Here is a 23,785-nt window from a genome sequence, read left to right as displayed (position 1 = left end):
CAAATCCAGTTTGATAGACAGACAGCAGGTTTCTTGACAGAACACAAAATAACATTGAGTATCTAGAAGCATCTTCCTTGCAACCATGCCTACAAATCCAGTATTGGACATGACTGGATTTTTGCTTGCTTCAGTAAGTAAATGTTCATGTTTGTCATAATTGTGTATTTGATTAGTCATTTAGTAGATTTATATCCCATCCCAAATAAATGCCTAAAAAGTGTGGTGGGAAAGGTGAATAAGGATTGTAAAGCACCACCTGTGTTTTGGGTTCAAAGTTCTGACTCTCACCATTCTACTGTTCCTTCAAGAAAATGTGCTGAGAGTGACGAGTGGAAAGTCTGATGGAGAACCAGAGCGTGTCTGAATTCATCCTGCTGGGCTTCTCCATTGACCGCCATGAAGAGATCCTTCTCGCCCTCTTCTTTTTGGTCCTCTACGTTGTGACCGTGCTGGGCAACATGGTCATCCTCTTTGTGGTGTTGGTGGACACCCGGCTCCACACCCCAATGTACTTCTTCCTTGGCAACTTTGCTGCCCTAGATATCTTCTTCACCTCGGCCATCAGCCCACAGTTGCTGTGGAACCTCTTTTCCAACGACAAATCCATTTCTTTTGCTGGCTGCATGACCCAATCCTATTTCTACTTCTTTCTGGGCACGGTGGAGTTCATCCTCTTGACTTCCATGTCCTTTGACCGATATGCTGCCATTTGCAGGCCCCTGCAGTATCATGCCATTATGAACAGCCAGGTGTGCATTCAAATGCTGGTGGGTTCCTGGCTGGGTGGATTCCTCTCGGTCCTCTTTCCCACCATCCTGATCACCAGATTGTCATTCTGTAGGTCCAACGTCATCAATCATTTCTTTTGTGACAGCGGTCCACTGCTGGAACTGTCGTGCAGCGATACCAGTTTCATTGAGCTGATGGACTTTTTTCTGTCTGCTGTTGTCATCATATGCTCATTAACTGTGACTCTGTTTTCCTACATGTTCATCATCTCAGCGGTAATGCACATCTCCAGCACCACTGGCCGGGCCAAGGCTTTCAACACCTGTGCTTCACACCTGACCATAATCTCCATCTCCTGCAGCATCAGCATCTTCATCTATGTTACACCTTCTCAGAAAGAGACCTTGGAAGTTCACAAAGTGCCTGCCGTTCTCACCACCATCGTCTGCCCCTTTCTGAACCCATTTATCTTCACATTGAAAAATGACACTGTGAAGCAGGCACTGAAAGATGTGTTGAGACAATACAAGGTGTTGGTCACTCAAAAAGCTTGGGGCTCCTTGCAAAAGAAAAGGCCGATTTAAGTAAGTTTGGAGGTGATTCATAGGCACAAGGGGAAAATGGAAGAAGCTAAAACAACATCCAGTTGTTTTGTTTGGGAGTAACTGTGTAGTCACTGTGATTGAAGGGAGGAGAGGCAATGGCAGATGTAGATAAATTCTCTATTTTATTTGTGTAATTTTTATTTTTTATGCTTTATTGAAACTTTTCAGCAAGAAAATAAAGTGAATGAATAGAAAAGAAAAACGACAAAAAGAAAAAGAAGAAAACTTGAAATTGTGATAGGATACAAAATATAGGTTTATAAGTAATACTGTATATATACCATTTTGGAGGGGGGATTTAAAATTCTCAAATATTATTATTTTAAACCATACACCAATTATTTGAAATTTGACAGCATATAAATGTAGGTGGACTCTCCATGCTCTAACTTCTGCCAAAGACTGATATTGATCATTGCAGGGGTTTGGACTAGATGAGAGCCTTGGGCCCCTTTCAACTCCTTGAGTCTATGATTGGAAAGATAATACCATGGTCCCCTTTGAACAACGGACCAACGGTATGACAACTCTTGCAACGTATGAATGGATTGCTTTTAGACACAGATGGTATATGGATAAATACAATGGTGTTTGGAATGCATTTATTAATATATATATATAAGGTGTTTCATATTGTTTGGAAATCTCTATTTCCTTTTAAAAATACCCCCCACTTTAAACATGGTGAATCTGTGTGAAATGCAGTACGTAACTCGAGAAAGGTGAACTTGTGGACTAGTTGACGTTGCCTGGCACAAATTCTCATCAGTGATGGTCAATAAGGCTCCAGTGATCAGGGATTGTGGGAGCAACATTTAGAGGGCCACATGTTCCCTGTCCCTGATATGAATAAACTGACTACAATCAGGCTTCTTCTGGGTTGGGGTGCTGAGGAAACATTGAAAAATGACACTGTGAAGCAGGAACTGAAAGATGTGTTGAGGCAGTACAAGGTGTTGATTACAGTGGTACCTCGGGTTAAGAACTTAATTCGTTCTGGAGGTCCGTTCTTAACCTGAAGCTGTTCTTAACCTGAGGTACCACTTTAGCTAATGGGGCCTCCTGCTGCTGCCGCCGCCCCAAAATTTCTGTTCTCATCCTGAAGCAAAGTTCTTAACCCGAGGTACTATTTCTGGGTTAGCGGAGTCTGTAACCTGATGCGTCTGTAACCTGAAGCATCTGTAACCCAAGGTACCACTGTACTCAAAAATTTGAGATCCATGGTGGGGAAAAAAGGGCCTTTTAAACAAGTTTGGAGGTGACTCAGAGGATCAGGGAGAGAATGAAATGAAACGCAATAGCAGATGAAGTTAAATTCTCTATTTTTTATTAAAAAAACAAAACACTTTGAGCATGATGCATGTGTGAAATGAGGTATATAAATTAAGGAAGCTGAACTTGTGGACCTGCTTACATTGTTGGACATGAGCTCTCATCAGTACCAGTCAGTTTGACCTGGTGGTCAGGGATTGCGGGAGCAACATTTAGGGGGCCACCAGTACTCTATCCCTTATATCAGTGTTTCCCAAACTTTTTTGGGCAACGGCACACCTGTTTACTGAAAAAAAATCTCACGGCACACCACCATTAAAGCCCCGCCCCGTGACGTCAGCGCGCAGCGTCACGCCGGGAGGGACGCACGAAAGTGAAAGTTTTTTCCCCTCCCCCTTGCCGGGGAACCTCCAAGCTTTGGGGGTGGGAGGAGGCAGCAGAGCGAGGGACTGAGGGACGGCGGCAACTGAGGCGGCGGCGGCTGTTGTGGTGGTGGCGGCGATAGCGGGCGGAGGAGGGGGCGGCGGCGGGGCTTGAGGAGCCGTCGCCGGGAGTTGCTGCTGCTGTTGTTGCTGCTGCTGCCCGGACATGCCAGCCTCCTCCTCCTCCGCTGTCTCGCGCTCCTCCCTTTTGCACGCGCTGCCCCGCCGCTCGGCACCACCACCGCGGAGCCGCCCCCGGCTCGACGCGGATCCTCGCCGCCGCCGCCTCTCACCGCCCGACTCGCCCGCCTCCCTCCCACGGCACACCAGCCAATGTCTGACGGCACAGTAGTGTGCCGCGGAACACCGGTTGGGAAACACTGCCTTATATAAATGAACTGACCATGACTAGGCTTCTCCTGGGTAAGGACACTGCTATAACACCCTAGGTCACCCTGATATTGACTGGTAGCAGATTTAGAACATACCAGATAAAATACTTTTTCACAAAATACTAAACTTCTGGAGCTCACTGGTGTGACAAGTGGTTTTTAGATTGCTTCATAAGGATATGAGGGAGGGAAATCACAGAACAACAAAAGAGTATTGTTGCTGAGGCAGAGTCCAGGGATGGTGAACCTCAGGCCCAATGACTGACAGCAGCGCTTCATGTCCCTTTCTGGCCCTTAGGACTATTTTCAGGCCACCCCCCTAACCAATCCTGCTTCACAACCTTCTTGAGTGTTTCCCCCCAGCTACAATGTATCCCTGAACCCTGATAAAGTCTCTTGGTAAACTGGATGGAGGATGGAGGTGTCTGTGTGTACAGTGGTAAAATTAACATTCTTAGCTCCATCCACTTAACACTCCTAGCTGACGCATCATTGTTATGTGGCCCTGAGATGGTTGCCCAGAATTGCACGTGATCTTTGGGCTGAAAAAGGTCCCCCATCCCTGGACTACTCAGTGTAGGCCACAAGATTATGGGCTACACAGGAAGCTGTCTTATTCTGAGACAGGTCGTTGGTCCATCTAGTTCAGAATTGTCTTCACTGACTGACAGGTGCTCATTGAAGACAACACTGAGCTTGATGGATCAATGTTCTAACACTGATCCATCAAGCCAGTGTGGAGAGCCAGTGTGGTGTAGTGCTTAAGAGCAGTAGACTTGTAATCTGGGGAACCGGGTTCGCGTCTCCGCTCCTCCACATGCAGCTGCTGGGTGACCTTGGGCTAGTCACACTTCTTTGAAGTCTCTCAGTGTTTGTTGTGGGGGAGGAAGGGAAAGAAGAATGTTAGCCGCTTTGAGACTCCTTCGGGTAGTGATAAAGCGGGATATCAAATCCAAACTCCTCTTCTTCTTCTAACAGGAATTTTGGTCTGATGCAGCTGCATATAACTTTGTAGTTTTTGTGTTTTTTTAATCAAGGGCAATACCATATGAAGGCACATGATACCACCACTGAAACTAAGTAGGTCTGTGTCTGGTCAGTGGTTAGATGGATTACCACTTGAGAACCATATGCACACACCACCTTGGATTCCATGATGGAAGAAAGGCAGAACGTACGCATAAGAAAGGAAATAATAAAATTCAGAATTTTTGTTATGTATAGACACAGTGCGGGAACTACGTAGATGCAAGCCTTGGCATGATGACTGGAAAATATACAAATTTGCTAAAAAGCATAGAAATACAGGAAGCTGCCTTTCACCAAGTCAGATCCTTGGTCCATCTGGCTCAGTATTGCCCACAGTGATTGGCAAAAGATTCCCAAAGCTTCAGAAAGAGGTTTTCTCCTTGCTCCAATGCAACCATAACCATAACTCTAACGCCAGCCCTGTCAGGAGATCCCAAGGGGCAAAACCTGGGACCTTTAGCATGCACAATATGTGCCCTACCACTGAACTTCTGTCCTGAAGTCTCATTAAATTCAGTGGTAGATGTGCTTCACCTTGTAGGGTGACAAATAATGGAATCCCTTAGCTTCCTGTTAACAAGTAAGCCTTGCCTTGGAATGTTCTTCTGATTGCATCCCTAGAGAAGATGAATAGAATCATCTTAGGAAAGTGAACACACAACGGATTGAGAAAGTAGGCTGCAGGAGGGGAGGAGGGATGAGATTTTGGGTGAGAAGAAGCTTCAGATTTTTCTGTAGAGTGCAAATTGAACATTGACTTCTTGTTCAACTTGTGGACTCACCTCACTTCCCATTTTTCCTTTAAATACTTTTTGGAATAATTTCTCTCCTGTTAGTAAGTGGGCCTTTTCCTGTCTCATTCCCTTTCCTTCCAATCCATTCTGCTTATACATTTTCTATCAATCAACTCCACACAAACAGCATTTGTATTTTAGGAGGAAAACACCCCCACATGTTGTGATCTCTTATTGAAGAAAATGTTCATTTAAGCTCCCCAAAATTCATGCTTAAAACACTGATAAGCAGGGAAAGTGCGGACTGACCGTTTCATGCTGTCTCAGTTGTTTCCCTGGAACAACAATATTGCCATTTCTATATGCTTCCAAAATGGATTAAGCTAATGGTAGATTAAGCTAATACTACATGAAGTGGTTTGTGGGAAGTGTGACACTTCAGCCACAAGGGCAGAAGACCAAATGACCTTTGAGGTTCCTTCCTTTCAATGCAGTGATTCAGCAAAGTCATTTCGAACTCAGGGGGACTTACTTCTGAGTCTTACGAATGTGCTGTTAGACAATTAAAAAGAGGATAGATGGTCATTCACCACTAGATGGATACAGCAAAGAAGAAGAGCACCTAGGGTCTCTCATTAAATGAAATGGGACTAAAAGGAACATCAGACTGCATCTTGTTCATATGCTAAAGTGAGTATTTTTACACAGCCGTTTTTCACTTTTTCAGGCAAGTTGCCTTCCATTTATATTGTAGGATGAGGCTAGTCTTTCTTGTGTGAATAATCTGGAGGGTTCTACTAAACAAAAAAAAAGTGTACAAACATGTTGATAATGGGAGAGAATGTGCACAAAAAGGGTATTACTTTGTTTTCAGGACAAATCAGAAGTCACTTTGTAAAGTTTGGCTTATATGCCACGGTCCCCTGCTCCTGTTGTCCTCTCTAAGCCTCTTGGGTCAATTGTCTTACAGATTTAAAACCATAATCAGTGAACAAATCAGTCGGGGTGCCACATATCTGAAATTCCCCGGACGTATATGGACTATTGTAGTTGGTAGCTGTGTCTGGGTGGAAATCGGCAGAAATATCTGGCAAAATCTGGACGTATAGCAACCCATGTCAACAGTGTCATTTTTGCTGATTTCCCATAAAAATGGCTCAACAACTTTTCTGTCTGGATTTTCATTTTTAAAAATTTAAAACATGGCAACCCTAAAATAAGGTTGATCATGAGCTACTGGGAGTTGTGTAGCTGATTTGCAGTAGACCAGAAAGGGTTTCAAACTCCCAATCATTGGGCACCGAGAGCAACAAAATCGCTTCTTCTGCTGAATTGGACTGTGGAAATGAAGAAAGCTAACCAAGAGAGTACTTCTCAGTTTAGCTCAGTTCCACTCAGAGGCACCATGGTCTCTCAGTCTATTTGAAAGTCTTTTCCACCTGGTTCTGCTTGGTAGATCTTAGGATTATAGTTCATCATCATCGTCATCCAAAATAGATCTGACAAGTCAGAAATCTGCAAACCCCTGCTGCAGATCATCAGGTTGTGGTTGTAGATGGGGGATGAGGAGGGAGGAAGAAGTAGTTTTCAATGCTGATATACAATCCTTAAAACTGTATTTGAAATTTAAGCAGCTGAATCTGTATATGATTCCATGGGCTCCCAGATTTCATTAGAAACTTTTAGGCAGATGCTGGACGACAGCCTTTCAGGCATGGTGTAGCAACACATAGCCTACATCAGCAGGCAGTTGGTCTACAAGATTTCTGAAGTCCCTTCCAACTCTTTGAAACTCAAATCTGCGCTAGAAATTAATTAGATTGCTGTTGCATGCCAATTTATGGAGCAAATTCTCTTTGTGTTTGTTTGTGTGTGTGTGTGTTTTGTTTTGTTTTGTTTTGAAAGATTAGAGATGGGAAACCGCACCGGATATGAAGACTTCATCCTGATAGGTTTTCTAATGCAACGTGAAGCAGAGATTCTGCTGGCAACAGTTCTCATAGCTGTGTACATCTTGACACTGTTGGGTAACATGGTCGTTCTGTTCATTACCTCCACCAACAGCAGCCTCCATACACCCATGTACTTCTTCCTTGGCAACCTCTCCATCCTGGACCTTGCTTTTTCGACTGTGACTGTTCCGAGCTTGCTAAGGGGCCTTCTTTCTGGAGCCAAGACCATTTCTTTTGCTAGCTGCATGGCCCAATCCTACTTCTACTTCTTTTTGGCCACAGTGGAGTACTTCCTCTTGACGTCCATGTCCTATGACCGTTATGTAGCCATATGCAACCCATTACGTTACCCCATCATTATGAATGGCCAGGTTTGTGTCCAATTGGTATTGGTCTGCTGGCTGGGTGGGTTCATCTCTGTCCTCTATCCAACCATCATGATCACCAAGTTCTCCTATTGCAAGTCCCATGTCATTGACCACTTCTTCTGTGACAGTGAGCCTCTGCTGAAACTATCCTGTACCGATACAGGCTTGATACAGATAATCACTTTTCTGCTGTCAACAATGGTCATCCTCTGCTCCTTGGTTCTAACTCTCATCTCCTATGCGTACATTGTCTCCACCATTTTGGCCATACCCACTGACACTGGGAGGAAGAAGGCCTTCAACACATGTGCCTCTCATCTCACCTTGTTCCTAATGGCTGTAAGCATCTCCATCTTACTGTATGTGATCCCATCTAAGAAATCTGCTTTGGGGGCTCGCAAGGTTCCAGCATTACTGAGTAGCATAGTCAACCCATTCCTGAGTCCTTTCGTGTATACACTGAGAAATGATTTGGTCAAGGGCATCTTGCAAGGGATTTTTGGTCAGGGCAAAGCTTCAGAGACTCAGAAGCTTCGGAAGTTGCTCATGAATCATGCTTAATTTTGTGGGCAAAGCATTGACTTCAGTACATAGCTGGAACTTTCCAGTGACCCTCATGTTCAATTCCTCAATATTCTGTCTTCAGCTACACTTTTTCAATGTAAGCCCTTGTTCATTTGTGAGAAGATCACCAGAAACTTTGTATGATAGAAAGAATTGTGGTGATTTTACCTGCACTTATACCTTACAGTTGAACTAAATGTACTGTAGTGGACCATAACGTCATTCTCTGAAATGAAGAGGGAACTATATAGTCCTAAGACAGGTGCATTTTGTTTAGCAGGGGTGAGGTACATCAGGCTTGGGAGACAAATGTGGTTCTCCTAGCCTCTCTTTTTGATTTTCAGGACTTTCCCCAAACCACACACTATGTATGAGTGGAACATATCATTGAACTATGATAATGCCTTTTCAGTAGCCAGATTTAGAAGGTGGAGGAGATTTTTAACTGCTGTTATTTTCAGACAGTCGAGAGTCAGAAACTTTGCCTGAACTACTACAAATCAACCAGAGATTTAACAGTAGCTATTCTAATATACCTTCTGCCCATCCCTGGAATTTAATACTATTTATTGATCCATATAATGAATCAACATTAGAATGCACACAGAGAGGAATGCATTTCCTAGACCTTGCAGCTAAGTGCTGCCCTCCTGCTTTGTAAAGTAGCACACACACGCATGGTTACAGGAATAAATATAGCCTGGTTGAAGGATAATGATTATTGGCATGTAGTTTAAAGCGGATTTGTGTGTTGAAGGGGTTAGAGTCCAGCTAAGCATGGGGAGACTTGAGATCATATCCCTACTCAGACATAAGTTAATGAATTGATTTCTGCTTGACTCCTTGGAGTAAAAGGAGAATAAAGTAAAGTAATGATATGAAATGCAAAATCAAATACACCTGAAATACATTTTTGTTCAAGTGCTTGGAATATACTGTGAATTGCCCCAGGAAAACTGGTTTTTCCAGCAGTTTGTTAAAACTACCTTGGTCCTGAATACCTGAAGGAGCGTCTCCACCCCCATTGTCCAGCCCGGACACTGAGGTCCAGCGCTGAGGGCCTTCTGGCGGTTCCCTCACTGTGAAAAGTGAGGTTACAGGGAACCAGGCAGAGGGCCTTTTCAGTGGTGGCGCCTGCCCTGTGGAACGTCCTCCCAGCAGATGTCAAGGAAATAAGCAATGATCTTACTTTTAAAAGACAACTGAAGGCGACCCTGTTTAGGGAAGTTTTTAATGTTGGGTGCTGTATTGGTTTTAATATTCTATTGGAAGCCGCCCAGAGTGGCTGGGGAAACCCAGCCAGATGGGCAGGGTATAAATAATAAATTATCATCATCATCATCATTATTATTTGGTTGGTAGTACTCAAACCAATAGCTTCAAGTTACAAGAAAGGAGATTCTAACTAAACAACAGGAGGAACTTTCTGAGGGTAAGAGCTGTCCTACAGTGAAATGGACTCCCTTGGAAGGTTGTGGACTCTCCTTCCTTGAAGGTTCTATCAAGAACTGTACTCGCAGGAAAGCATGGTTGCTGACACAGCCATTGACTGCATCCAGACTCTGCCTATCTTGGAAGAGTTAGATGTCCTTCCTCCCCCTGATGAGCTGAAGAACACCATCAACTCCCAGGATAAGACAGAATCCCAACAGAAGTGTTGAAGGCCTGCCTCAACTCTTCCCTCAGGGTGCTCCTCCACACCTTTTCTTGCAACGTTGGGAGACAGGATCCATGCCACAAGACATGTGTGACCCCATGTCAGGGGCTGGACTGAGGAGGAATGGTGGAGGCCAATCCCCTTTCTCCTGAACCTTCCTGAGAACAGGAGGACAGTATAGATTTAGAAGAGTATTTAGTAAAACACTGCAGAGGGCAGAAGCTGGGAAATATTGGAAGAGGAACAGCAAGAAGAAGAAGCGCCAGGAGAGAGACAGCTGACAGACTCAGTGACCTTGGAAAGCATACCTGACCCGCCTCCCAGGACCAGGCGTGCACTGAAGGTAGTAGAACAGAAAGCTCAGATGCAGAAAGCTCAGATTAGCCGATGCAGGGGTGATGCAGAATAGGGAAGACACATGGGGGGTGGGACTTTATTTGCAGCAACACCATTATTAGGGAAGGCTGCATTCCTTCCTCACTCTCTGTGAATTATTGAATAAATTGCTTGGTAAGAACTATCATTTCTCTGATTCTTGGCTGACAACGCAGCCTGACACCGCAGCACGATCAGTCATGATTAAAAACATAGCTTTTTAAAGTGCCCCATTCTTTAACTTGGTAATTTTAGAACAATTGGAAAGTAATCCCGTAAGATTCAAGGAAAGAACTCACTATGAGTTAATTGTTTTTTTGTTGATTTTAAAAAGCAACCTCCCTCTGGCTTTATTTTTTTTAAACCAAATTTATTAATCAGCAAAGGCAAAAGAGATAACTAGATTGAGATATCCAAATAAATACAAAATAGCAAGGGATCCAATACAAACAAATTCAAGGAGGTGCAAATTTCAAAGAATGGCCATGTTTTGGTTCTCACATTATTTCAGAAAGTGTGAATTAGGTGGGCTCATCTTGAAATGTGAACTGAAAAAACTCTTTCCCCATCACTAATTCTGTTGAGCACATACAATATTCATTCAGAAAAAGCTCCCAGCTTTTACTGCTAATGTGTAGAGAAGACCTGATTCTTCCAAAGATTACAACAGAAAATATTCACAACTGATAAATGTGAGGACTTCCATTAGCTCTCAAATGGGCTCATCCCTCACTTCCTGGGTTAAGAGTTGTTAAACCACTCCGGAAGGGAAAAAGGGATCTCCTAATGTCAGGCTTCAAGGAATCGGCTTCCTCCTCCCTTGGCAGTAGATAAGCAAAACAAAGTGAGCGGAGTCTTCTTACTAGTTTGAATTCTATAAGAATCACAGTGAGGGATAACAAATGTCTCCCACTAAGAATGGCGGTATTCCCAATTAAGGCCACACACGCACGCGCACGCGCGCACGCACACACACACCCTCCCAATCTGCGTCACCCCTATGTCTGGTAACCCGAGCCTGTAGTTGCTGTACTTTCTGTTCAGCAATTTTCTCAGCTCTCCTAGAATGTGGAGAGGGAAGGGTAGGGGGATGCTATCCAACAACTGTGAATCTGTTAACCCTCTCTCTTCCAGTGTTTCTTCTCCAAGCTGCTCTTCATCCATTTTCCCAGCTTTCCCCTTCTGAACTATGCCCCTCTGCAAACCACTGTTCTACATCTATACTGTCCTCCTGCTCCTGGGGAGATTCAGGGTCAGGGGGAGGCGGTAGCTCCCACCATGCCTCCTCATTGTAGCCCTCCTCAGCACAGTCCCTGACACCTAACAACTCTAAGAACCCTTAATATACTACAGTTCCTGGGATACTTTGAGGGGAAGCCATGGGAGTTTAAAGAGGTGCAACACTGCTTTAAATGCATGGTGTGAATGTGACCCGTTCCACAAAACAGAATTTAATGGAAATGGTTACCTATTGCAGCCGGCACCCAAAGGTTCCTGATTTTGATGCCAAATCCTACCCAAAATCAATTTGGAGTCTTATAAAACCTCCCAACAAATTGCCTAGTTGTTCCTCTCAAGGCATCCTGGACCTGTCTGTTCCTAAGGCAATATATGAAAGGGATGAGAAGAGGGGCCACCACAGTGTTCAGAAGAGCCACCCCTTTGTTGAAAATTAATTCATTGGCGCCTTTTGGTTTTATGTACATGAAAATGCAACTGCCGTAGCCGAGAGAGACCATGATGCTGTGAGAAGCGCAAGTGGAGAAAGCCTTTTGCCTCCCTGCAGTTGATGGGATGCGCATGATGGTGGAAATAATATTGATGTAGGATACAATGTTTATAGCCAAGGTCCCGAGGAGAGAAAGAACAGCGGTGAGGAGAACCATGAGTTCCAGAAGACTTGTATCTGTGCATGCCAGTTTAATCAGAGGCCCAATGTCACAGAAAAAATGGTCCATGGCATTTGGACCACAAAAGGGCATTTGAAATAATGTAATTGCTGGAGCCATGATAAGCAAAAATCCCCCAGCCCAAGAGCAGAGCACCATCAATGAGCAGGTTCGGCCATTCATTATGGTTGAGTAGTGAAGAGGGTTGCAGATAGCCACATATCTGTCAATGGACATGACCGCCGCCAGAGCAAACTCTGTGGTTCCCACAACCAGGTATAGATACATCTGCATGAAACAACCAGGTAGGGAGATAGTCCGTTGGCCATTGGCCATGTTGGTCAAAGCTTTTGGAAGGACGGTGCTGGTGAAACCAATGTCCACAACTGCAAGATGTCGGAGGAAGAAATACATTGGGGTGTAGAGCTGCTTATTCACCAGCGTGATCAGAATAATCACTGTGTTTCCCAATATGGTCAGAAAATACGTGGTGGAGAGCAGGAGAAAGATCAAGATTTCAAGCCAGCATTTGTCACTGAAGCCCAGGAGTATGAATTCCCTCACAACAGTGTTGTTCCTCATTTCTGGGCACTTCTCTGAAAACAAAGTGAAGGAAAATGAGTCAATAAGGCTGGCCTCTCCAAAAGCAGAAGTCATTTAGTGTTGATTCACTCCCATTAAATCAATACAGTAATTCCTCATATATTTAAGAATGGACTTGCTGAAACCAATCAAGGTCTCTATGTGTCAGGGACTGGCTGGATGAGGAAGAGTTTGAATTTGATATCCCGCCTTTCACTCCTCCTTCAGGAGTCTCAAAGTGGCTAACAATCTCCTTTCCCTTCCTCCAACACAACAAACACTCTGTGAGGTGAGTGGGGCTGAGAGACTTCAAAGAAGTGTGACTGGCCCAAGGTCACCCAGCAGCTGCATGTGGAGGAGCGGAGACGCGAACCCGGTTCCCCAGATTACGTGACTACCACTCTTAACCACTACACCACACTGGAGGAGTAGGGAGGGAGTAGACTCCATGCGTTTCTGCTTGATACTAATATATGAACTGAAGAAGAAGCTTGCTGCATGCCTGGTTTCTCTTGACTGTTTGCTAAGTGTGTTGCCTGTCAGCTCCCTCGCGACACTAAGCAATCCATCATATTTTTTCTCCCACAGTGGCAAACCAGATGTCTGAGGACTGTGACCCTCAGTTGTTTGTCTCTAAATTTTTGGTTGTCTCCATGTATCAGTGAATTTTGGTGCCAGTGTAAAGTTATGAGGTCCCCATTTTTCAGCAGTTCAATATGAATTATTTTGGCATGGATTCTTCAAGCACAGCTGAATTGTTTGAGGAAGGAGGAAGAAATGTGGGCACTGTAAATCTGGAATTTATGTAAATAATATGGTGCGGCTATGTAATAATATTACAGAAACTATGGTAAACTACTAAGTAGTAAATGTGTAGGTAACAATAATATATGAATTGGGGTATGAGTTTGGTTGGGAGAGGAAGAGCGTCTGCTTGGAATGTGGGAAGTGAGTGGTGCTTGGATAAGAATTTGAAAGGGAGTGTGAATAATGGGAGACAGTTCAGAGAAACAATTGTGTGGTAATTGCAGTGAGATATTGGGAGAGTGTTTGGGTGGTGGCAAAGTTAGTTTAATAAAGGAGGCCCAGCATTGTTATTAGTCACTGTGCTGTATGTAACCAATAAGACACTGTAAAACTAGAAGCATACACTTCTGTAACACTAATCAGTCATCAGATCTTTTAATATTTGTATCTCAATAAATTATTTTATCATACACACTTGCCTTTTGATTGGTAATGATAGCAGTGGGAAATATATACAGTTACAGTGGTACCTCAGGTTACATACACATCAGGTTACATATGCTTCAGGTTACATACTCCGCTAACCCAAAAATAGTGCTTCAAGGTTAAGAACTTTGCTTCAGGATAAGAACAGAAATCAGGCTCTGTCGGCATGGCGGCTGCAGGAGGCCCCATGAGCTAAAGTGGTGCTTCAGGTTAAGAACAGTTTCAGGTTAAGAATGGACCTCCGGAACGAATTAAGTACTTAACCCGAGGTACCACTGTACTTACTATCTGTTGTAGCTGATGCGGTTGGCGGATGGATGGCAGCTAATAGATTGAGGTTGAATTCTGACAAGACAGAAGTACTGTTCTTGGGGGACAGGGGGTGGGTGAGTGTGGAGGACTCCCTGGTCCTGAACTGTGCCCTTGAAAGACCAGGTGTGTAGCCTGGGAGTAATTTTGGACTCATAGCTGTCCATGGAGACACAGGTCAATTCTATGTCCAGGGCAGCTGTTTACCAGTTCCATTTGGTTCGCAGGCTGAGACCCTTCGTGCCCGCAGACTGTCTTGCCAGAGTGGTACATGCTCTGGTTATCTTCCACTTGGACTACTGCAATGTGCTGTATGTAGGGCTACCTTTGAAGGTGACTGGGAGTGGCTGCCAGGACCATATAACACCTGTTCTAAAGGATCTTCACTGACTCCCAGTACATTTCCAAGCACAATTCAAAGTGTTGGTGCTGACCTTTAAAGCCCTAAACAGCCTTGGCCCAGTATACCTGAAGGAGTGTCTCCACCCCCATCGTTCAGCCTAGACACTGAGGTCCAGTGCTGAGGGCCTTCTGGCAGTTCCCTTACTGCCAGGTTATAGGGAACCAGACAGAGGGCCTTCTCGATAGGGGCGCCCTCCTTGTGGAACGCCCTCCCATCAGATGTCGAGGAAATAAACAACTATCTGTTCTTCTAAAAGGCAGCCCTGTTTAGGGAACTTTTTAAGGATTGATGTTTTTATTATGTTGTAAGCTGAGGATAATAATAATAATAATAATAATAATAATAATAATAATAATAATAATAAATTCAGATGTAACTCTCAGAAACCTAGCCCCAAGCTGCGCATCTTACAGAGAGAAGGAGAAGTTGTTAGAAGAGAGTTGCAGTGTTATATTGTTTATAACACAGCCATTCACCATCCGGATACGAGTTCTCTGCAAAGTACTCACCACTTACAATCCACACTCACCAGAGGGCTTCAGCATATTCTCCTTGGTCCTCTGCAGAATGGTGCCTAGACTCTGATTTCTGCAGATGGTAGATGAGTGCCTAGAACTTGCAAGCTGCAGCTGTTAAAGGATCTTAAATGCAAGACTCAGTTGTGCTGAAGCTGATTTCCTGCTTGCTTCCCAAGCAAAGGTAAAGGCTAAAAACTGCACACTCTAACAGAGCAAGGCTCGGTATTATAGGGGATTTACTCCTGGTTTAGAACACATAGGTTTCCCATTTCCCATTTTTCTCAGTTGACTATGCCTTCCTGAATATTCTTTGCTTCCTTGCTTCATATAAGCTTATCAGCATGACTGTATGTATTTCTACATCTCTTTGCATCAGGACTGAACATGGAATCAGCCTCTCAGACATAGTGGTTCATGCTGACATCCCTAACCACAAAGCATAAGAGATATTGGGTCTTTACTAGGTAGGCTACACAAGAGACGTTTGTTCTAATTCTCTGAGGAGCAGGAAACCTACTGTACAACTGATGAATAAAGCTAATTTTGTAACATATTAGTCTGTAAGGGTCATAGGTTCTGGATGTGCATTCCATGTGCATTGGCAAGTTCTTTTTAGGTATTTCATCGTATTATTTTTGTAGATGCAAACCAATATGTAATATAGTGCTCAACCTTTACTTACCTCCTTGATAGTTTATGATCTGTTCCTTTTAGGAGTCTTTTGGTGTGTGCTTATTTTGTTGCTTTTTCATTTTGTAGTTTTAATCTTTGTATTAGCTTGCTGGAAAACAATGTGTGCAAAGCCTAGAGTGAATTGTATTATGTGAGATGTTACTCATACAACTTAAAATCTTCATTGGTTTACATGAAAATTACATATACAGTGGTACCTTGGTTTACAGCCATAATCCGTTCCGGAGGTCCGTTTGTATTTTTTTTTAAAATAATTTTTATTAATTTTTCAACAAAGGGGTATAAACAACACAATAAACAATAACAACAAACAAACATACACATACAAACATGTATAATTTCATAGCATCCTTTTCTTAAACCTCGTTTCAATGACTTCCCCGTACCCCCCTTTTCTGCATTCTGAATATTTAAGTTTTTTCAGCAACTTCTCACTTCAATTATCGTTTTAGTAACTTTTATTATCCTTTCTCCATCTTACCCCATCATTTACAGCTGTGATTCTATTTTTGTTACTACCCTTGGCATTTTAGCACTCATAAATATTATAGCAATTCTTGAGATAATCCTTGAACTTCCATTCTTCTTCCACCGGAGGTCCGTTTGTAAACCAAAACAGGTTGTAACCCAAGGTGCGCTTTCGCCAATGAGGCCTCCCCCCAAAATTGTTCGTAGTCCAAAAATAAAAATAAAAATGGGTTGTAATAAAAAAAAAAGAGGTTGCAAACCCGGACACGCACTTCCGGGTTTGACGTGTTTGTAATCCAAAACGTATGCAAACCAAGACGTAGGCAAACCGAGGTACCACTGTATATTGGCAGTAACTAACAAAAGAAAACTATTTTCTCCCAAAACTTTGCTTTCTTCCTTCTTTTACCCTCCTTTTTATTTTATTATCTCAGCAGTTTTCAAGTTTTTTGCCAACCATTCACACTGAATGCCTTTGCGTTTGTTGCCAGAATATCAGTTGAACTGAATGCCATTAGGAAACAATGAGAATTCATTCTGCTGGTAACAAATTCAAACCTGAACCTGGATGCTCTTTACCTAAATTGTTTTAATCACTGATACTATGTAATGAACACTGTTGCTGTTTGATTCAGAGGGGAGTGAATAGAAGGAGCAGAAAGAGGAAAAGGAAGGATCACCATTAGCAAAACAATAACAGTGTTTGTCTGGGCAGAACATCCACCTTTTGTGTGGGGGTAGCATGTATTCGACTGAGCACACAAAAGGTCACTGGTTCAATCCCTTGCATCTCCAGATAGGATTAGGAATGTCCTCTGTCTGAACCCTTGGCAAGTCTCTACCCATCAGTATAGAAAATACAGGGCCAGATGCACCTAAGGTCTCTCTCAGTACAATACACCCTCCCATGTTTCTAAAACCTTTCTACAGTCCCATTTCAAATCATCAGTGCTTGAAAATCCCAGGAAACTTAATTCTCTGACCAATGACATCTTTCAGGGCCTCCTTGACCTGCTTGTTCCTCAAGCTGTAGATGAACGGGTTGAGTAGCGGAGACACCACATTGTTCAGAACACCCACCGTTCTGCTGAGGTCCAGTCCCCCACTCTGCCTTGGTTTGACATACATAAAAATGCAGCTTCCATAGGTGATGAAGACAACCAGAAGGTGGGAGGCACAGGTTGAGAAGGCTTTCTGCCGCCCTGCCTTTGAAGGGATGTACATAATAGTAGAAATAATCTTAATGTATGAAACTATGGTCACAGTTAAAGTTCCCAGGACACTGAAAGTGGCCAGGAGAAAATCAAGCAATTCTAGGGACTGAGTATCAGTGCAAGCAAGCTTTACCAATGGCAGATTATCACAGAAGAAGTGATTGATGACATTTGGGCCACAGAAGGGTAAACGGAACAACAAAATAAGAGGAACAATAAGGTATAGGAAACTGAATATCCAAGAACCCAACACTAAGTGGGTACAGAGACAACTGTTCATGATGGTTGTATAGCGAAGTGGATTACAGATGGCCACGTATCTGTCAAAGGACATAGTAGCCAAGAGGAAGAATTCAGTGGTCCCCAGTATGAAATAGAAAAAGGACTGAGTGAAACAGCCTGCAACAGAAATGGTTTTGTCATCAAAGGCCAGGTTGAGCAAAACCTTGGGGATGGTGGAAGAGGTGAAACCAATTTCCAAGAGAGAGAAATTTCTGAGGAAGAAATACATGGGGGTCTGGAGACGATGGTCAAGCAAGGTGATGGAGATGATGAGGACGTTCCCACCAATGGTCATGAAGTAGATGATGAGGAGAAGTACGAACAGGAGAAGTTGTAGCCACCGGACACTGGTGAAGCCCACAAGGATGAATTCAGCAACTATGGTAGACTTGTTTTCCATTGTAGGCATTCATCATTCATTTGTAGGGAAGGTTTTCTAGAAAAGAAAAGAAATCCAATTGGTAATGGAAAACTCAAGATGTCTCCAGCCATTGTTATAATGTCTAAAGGCAGCATTGACAGCAATCTGTAGGAAATGCTGAAATATGAGCAACCAAGAATAAAGCAATTTGGAAAATGAAACAATGGGAGGAATTAATCAGTGTATGTTAAGTTAAACATTTATATCTTTCTCAAATAGTCAACACATTGACCTTCAGTCTTTACAGATCCCGGATCTGCTTTTAAGGCAAATATACATTTATGGACCTATTTCTTAATATTTGCCATATATTTTCTCCTGTTGCAATCCACCTTGGAACAGGTCATGATCTATTAGTGGGTACTGACCCACTAGCTGAAGATTGGTTGATTATTTAATTTATTCTCCACTTAATATATTAAAAATATCTCTAAACAGTGTACAAAAATCTCAAGCAACCACAGACAACTTAAACAAAATATTACAAAAATATACAGTTACATATAAAAATGTTACATTAATACAACTCTCAGCCCCCAGGTTTTCACCCAGGGTCGAAACAAACTCTCACCTCACCCACAAAAGTTCCACAATGATAACAGTTCCAGGTCTCTCACTCTAGACTTGTTTCTTCCTCAAGCTGCCCACAGCAGTGTCCCATTCAGGCCAGTGGAACACAGAGAAAGAAGGAAAGAGCGGCGAGAGGAAAATTTGTGGGGACTGGGGTGGGGAAAAGAAGGAGAGATAAATCTTTCAAGCTGCTTCTCGTGCCTGTATAAATAATGATCATCTTTCTTGGTTCAATAAGAATGACATCATCATGCTTGCCAAAGTTTTTCCTCCTTTGCTCTTGTAACTATTCCCATTGAGGTTAATTGGTGAATACCATAACTAAATTCACTAGAGAATTCACTTTGTGTACGGGGATGTGGGAGGCAGGGACTGTTTTACTTCAAAGCTGGGATTCATTTAGTTTATTTTACCCCTATTCATGAATCACTGCCTATAAAATATCTAGAATATATTTTATAATAAAAGCACTGATGATAAAACAATTACAACAGTTTTGTATGTAAAACATTTTTTTAAACGCCATATATAGAGACAATTTCAAATTCAATGTAGATACAGCCAGGGATGGTAAAAATCTCCACTTAAATGCCTTGAAAAAGAAGGTCATCAGTTGGTGCTTTGAAGACAACACAGGTGGTCCCTGTCAGGCATGAAATGGGAGAGAGTAGTGTCACCACACTAAAGACCTAATTTCTACATCACACAGAACTGACATACTATTGGGGTGGTATCAGTTGGCTATCTAAGGAATGCAATTTTTTTGTTGGGATGCTTTGTTAATTTTGTTTGATTTGGCCAATGGACCAATGGACAGTGCTGGAATGAGAGGGCCACTTCATGCAAGGATGGTGAGCAGCAGGGAGCAATGATGTCAGAGACCAGGCTGAGGAATACTGCTCTGATGAGGAAGGTGGGAGCCGCCCCCTACTCCTGACCAGGACTGTGAAGCTGCCCAGGAGCAGTGGAGCAGTATAGATTTGAAGCAGTGGTTTGCAGAGGGGCATAGTTCTGAAGACAAAAGTTGGGACGAACTGGGGGTGGTGGTGGTGAACAGCTAGGAGAAGAAGAACTGGGAGAGAGAGAGAGTTATCTGACTCTCTCACTTGAAAGCCCACATCTGCCCAGCCCAAGATCACAGCGAGCAGATAAGGTGGCAGCCGAGAAAGCAAAGCGGTTGCGAGATCAGGTTGCAAGGCGGTGAAGTGACTAGAGAGGAAGTGGGTGGAAACCTTAATTGGGAACACCATCATTCTGAGAATGGCTGCTTTGTTCTTTTGCTGTGATCATTCAAGACTCTTTAAATGGTACGCAACTCTTTTTGCTTTGTTCTGCTTATCTCCAGCCAAAGCGGGGAGGAAGCCGAGTCCCCAAAGCCTGACAAATGGTGAGGTGTTGAAGGACAAAACTTTGTGTGCCCTCAGCACAGTGCCCTCAGGTGACTGAACAGACATTTCTAACAAATGCTCCATTCATAACAATTGAACAAATAGTCAGCCTTGTTTTCTGTGTTGTCCTTCAACTTAGGGAAGGTGTTTTTCAGCAAATACTGTATCGTGTTTCTCTTCTAGCTCCCAACATCATGTCTCATGCTGTTCCACAGGGTCTTCCAACCTTCTAGAGCAGACTTGAAGGGAAGTATGGGACAATGTAGAGAGAAGGAAAGAGCAGGAATTACCTTCTCCTCCCCTTTGATGAAATATTCCTCAAAATCAATAAGCCTTCTGCAAGCAAAGACGCATCAGTATGTTTCGGTCAAGAGACCGTTCAAGTATCACTTTTCCCACACAGCATCAAACCCCAAAAAGTGTCCACTGTCTCACGCCTACGAATTATGTATACACATATGTAACTATGTATGTATGCATTTTCTGTCTTTCTTCATGGAGCTCAAGGCGATATATGTTGATTCTCCTCCACACTTTATCCTCGCAAGAAGTCTGTGAAGTAGGTAAGGCTAAGAAAGATTGACTGGCCTAAGGGTCACACAGGGATCTTACAAGTTGAGTGCAGATCTAAGCCTGAGCTATCCAGTCCCAGTCCAATACTCTTAACTACTAAACCACACTCCTTACAAACTTCATACCACAACTTCCTGAATTCCTGTTTTGGAATGTAGGCTAGTGGGGAGTTCTGTGTCCAGATTATCTGTATTTGCTCTTTTCTTGAAAATGTCTCACATTTCCTGAATACAGTGTTAGTGAATCAGTGCTCTCTCTCTCTCTCTCTCTCTCTCTCTCTCTCTCTCTCTCTCTCTCTCACACACACACACACACACACACACACACTTCCCACATACATGTTGGTGGCAAGGAAAAAAATATGGTATTAAAAGGAGAATTCCTTCAATGCCAATATCCAGATTTGGGGCAAGTACTCTTTGGTGAGAGAACCGCAGCAGAGATTTAAAATCGCAAACTGTGCAGCAAAGTAAAGAGTAGAAATATAGGCCATTAGACCTTTAAAATATGCCCTTGTGAGTTCCTTCCAAAATTTCCCTCTTCCATTATGATAGAAAAAGACCCTGCGTCTGGTAAGATAAAGAAATGGTTTACTTACAAACTTTCCAAAGGTCACGTTCATGTGCTTTTCCATACAGCATTCAAAAAAATGTAGCACAGGCAGTAAAACTTGGCTTAGTTACAGTGGTGAAGTTTCTTAAATAATTGGTGTAGGAACACAAGAATGTCTCGTAAGAGCCACACAGTCTGAACTTGGAGAAACTAGTTCAGACCTCTTTCACCACTATACTTCTCTGGTTGACTGAAGTACAACAGTAGGCCTGTGTGAGGTGGAGGGAACTAAGACTGGCAGGGCAGTTTACACCATGGCATTAACCCTTTCATGCATTAATTAAACTTAAGCATGTTGCTTATATGAAGCTGGTTATCCCACAATACATTACCAGAATATAAATGACATTGAGTTCCTAGAAGTTGACAAAAGAAAGTTAGTTTCTAAGTACAGCTTCAGCAACCATATGTATCAATATTTACTGTTTAGTATTATTTTTTTGCTCTGATATACCTGAATCACCCTTCCAGAATGAAACAAGCTGTCTAATTGTTGCTCTCAAAGCATCTTGAACCTGTTTATTCCTCAGGCAGTATATGAATGGGATCAGAAGAGGAGAGACAACAGTGTTTAGAACAGCCACCCCTTTCCTGAAGCCTAATTCACTGGTCCCTCTTGGTTTTATGTACATAAAAATACAACTGCCATAAGTGATGGAGACCACAGTGAAGTGAGAAGCACAAGTGGAGAAAGCCTTTTGCCTCCCTGCGGTTGACGGGATGCGCATGATGGTGCAGATAATATTGATGTAGGACACAATGTTTATGGCTAAGGTCCCAAGGAGAGAAAGCACAGCAATGAGGAAACTGAGGAGCTCCAGCAGACTTGTGTCGGCACATGCAAGTTTCATCAGTGGTCCATTGTCACAGAAAAAATGGTTGATGGTGTTTGGGCCGCAAAAAGGCATCCGAAATAATACAACTGCAGGAACGATGATCAGCAACAATGCCGCAGCCCAAGACCAGAGCACTAGCAATGAGCAGATCCGATTGTTCATGATGGTAGAGTAGCGAAGAGGGTTGCAGATGGCCACATACCTGTCAATGGACATTGCCGCCAGCAGAAGGAACTCTGTGGTTCCCAGGACAAAGTACAGAAAGGACTGTGTGAAGCAACCAGCTAGAGAGATAGTCTTCTGGCCAATGGCTATGTTGGCCAAAGCTTTAGGAACAATGGTACTGGTATACCCAATCTCCACAAATGCAACATGTCGTAGGAAGAAATACATTGGGGTGTAGAGCTGTTGATTTACCAGTGTTATTACAATAATCAGTATGTTTCCCATTATTGTCAAAAGGTATATCCCCATTAGCAGTAGGAAAAGGATAATTTCAAGTTCATGGTTGCTCGTCAAGCCCAAGAGTATTAATTCTCTCACTATGGTGTTGTTCCTCATTTTAGGCACATCTCTGTAAGTAAAGGGACACCAATCATTTCAATACTGACCATTTAAAATAAGGGCAAGTTGTTCAGTTTTGATTCTTGCATTGCCACTAATATCATGAAGTATTGGATCATCTCAGGGGTTGCAGTAATGGACTTTGGGCTTTCAAATTTCAGCAGCACCCTGTGTGATGCCAAAATTTGGCACCCCACCACCTCTGGCCTTCATTATAAGTTATTGCTGTGGTGCCCTCTGTGCCATCCTCTCAGCTCAGCATCCAATGTGGATGAACTGGCTGTGCTCCCCTGAATCCACCTCTGTTGGTTGTCAGCCACAGGCAAGCTGATGGCTGTTCTCTGTTGTGTCTTTCCCTCCACCCACCCCATATCTGGTAGTCAATGATCTGCTGTCTCTGTCCAAAAGGACTCATAACTACCATGTAAACTAGCCTTCACTAATGTGGTGTCCTCCAGATTTTTTGGACTACAACTCCCATTATATCCGGCAAGCACATAAATGTACCATAAAGCCTTAATCAGTTTCTGTTCTCATTTATTCTTCCAGCTAAAGATGCAGATTGTTTTTGTTTTGTATCATGCCATTCAGAATTTATTTATATACCATATATTTCAGAACAGTCTCTCTCATATAGAATGTGACAGTCCTTCAGATACTTTGCTCTCAGGCTATTTAGAATGGTATGGATTAGGGATGGGGAACCTGTGACTTTCTCGATAACGTTAAGACTCCCGCTGCAATCTTTCATGACTATTGGCCATGCTGGCGGCAGTTGGAGTGTAGCAACATCTGGAGAAAAACAGGTTTCCCTTACCTGGAATCCAAAGCAGAAGATTTTCATTGCACATGGGGGGGGGGGGTGTCCTGGAAATATTAAAAGTTGATGTTCCATCCCCAGCAGACCAATGAATTAGTGCAGGCCCCTCTAGGTCACCATCCAAAGGCTCATCATAATCAATTCCATACATGATCTAATCTAAATGATGTTGTAAATATGCATGCATGTACAATCAGTTCCCTTTTTAATTTTTTGCAATACTTCGCAACACTTCTTGCACTGCCAAAACATGAGGTTGTAGTGAAATACTCACCAATTACCAGTAAAATCAAATTAGGGAGGAGAGA

At 43.0% G+C, this 23,785-nt stretch overlaps 5 protein-coding genes across 5 annotated transcripts; 2 read left to right on the top strand and 3 right to left on the bottom strand.

Moving 5' to 3' along the window:
- The first annotated feature begins 344 nt into the window (after positions 1-344).
- On the top strand, positions 345-1,339 carry LOC114583483 (olfactory receptor 6J1-like). The gene is made up of 2 exons (XM_077917996.1): positions 345-1,246; positions 1,282-1,339. The coding sequence occupies exons 1-2, from the start codon at positions 345-347 to the stop codon at positions 1,337-1,339; spliced, it is 960 nt and encodes a 319-aa protein (XP_077774122.1).
- Positions 1,340-7,098: 5,759 nt separating this feature from the next.
- LOC114583484 (olfactory receptor 6J1-like) lies at positions 7,099-8,067 on the top strand. The gene has a single exon (XM_028704799.2). The coding sequence runs from the start codon at positions 7,099-7,101 to the stop codon at positions 8,065-8,067; it is 969 nt and encodes a 322-aa protein (XP_028560632.2).
- Positions 8,068-11,625: 3,558 nt separating this feature from the next.
- LOC114583485 (olfactory receptor 6C74-like) lies at positions 11,626-12,600 on the bottom strand. The gene has a single exon (XM_077917995.1). It carries the CDS (start codon positions 12,571-12,573, stop codon positions 11,626-11,628), a length of 948 nt encoding a protein of 315 aa, XP_077774121.1. The 5' UTR covers positions 12,574-12,600.
- A 4,542-nt stretch (positions 12,601-17,142) lies between these two features.
- On the bottom strand, positions 17,143-18,093 carry LOC114583486 (olfactory receptor 6E1-like). The gene has a single exon (XM_028704801.2). It carries the CDS (start codon positions 18,091-18,093, stop codon positions 17,143-17,145), a length of 951 nt encoding a protein of 316 aa, XP_028560634.2.
- Positions 18,094-18,109: 16 nt separating this feature from the next.
- Positions 18,110-22,654, bottom strand: LOC114583487 (olfactory receptor 6E1-like). Its single transcript, XM_028704802.2, has 2 exons — positions 21,712-22,654; positions 18,110-18,129 (listed from the first exon to the last, which is right to left on the bottom strand). Exons 1-2 carry the CDS (start codon positions 22,652-22,654, stop codon positions 18,110-18,112), a joined length of 963 nt encoding a protein of 320 aa, XP_028560635.2.
- Positions 22,655-23,785: the final 1,131 nt, after the last annotated feature.

This window comes from Podarcis muralis, chromosome 13, assembly GCF_964188315.1.
Source record: "Podarcis muralis chromosome 13, rPodMur119.hap1.1, whole genome shotgun sequence".
Lineage (NCBI taxonomy): Eukaryota > Metazoa > Chordata > Lepidosauria > Squamata > Lacertidae > Podarcis > Podarcis muralis.
This window is presented reverse-complemented; position numbering and strand designations above follow the sequence as displayed.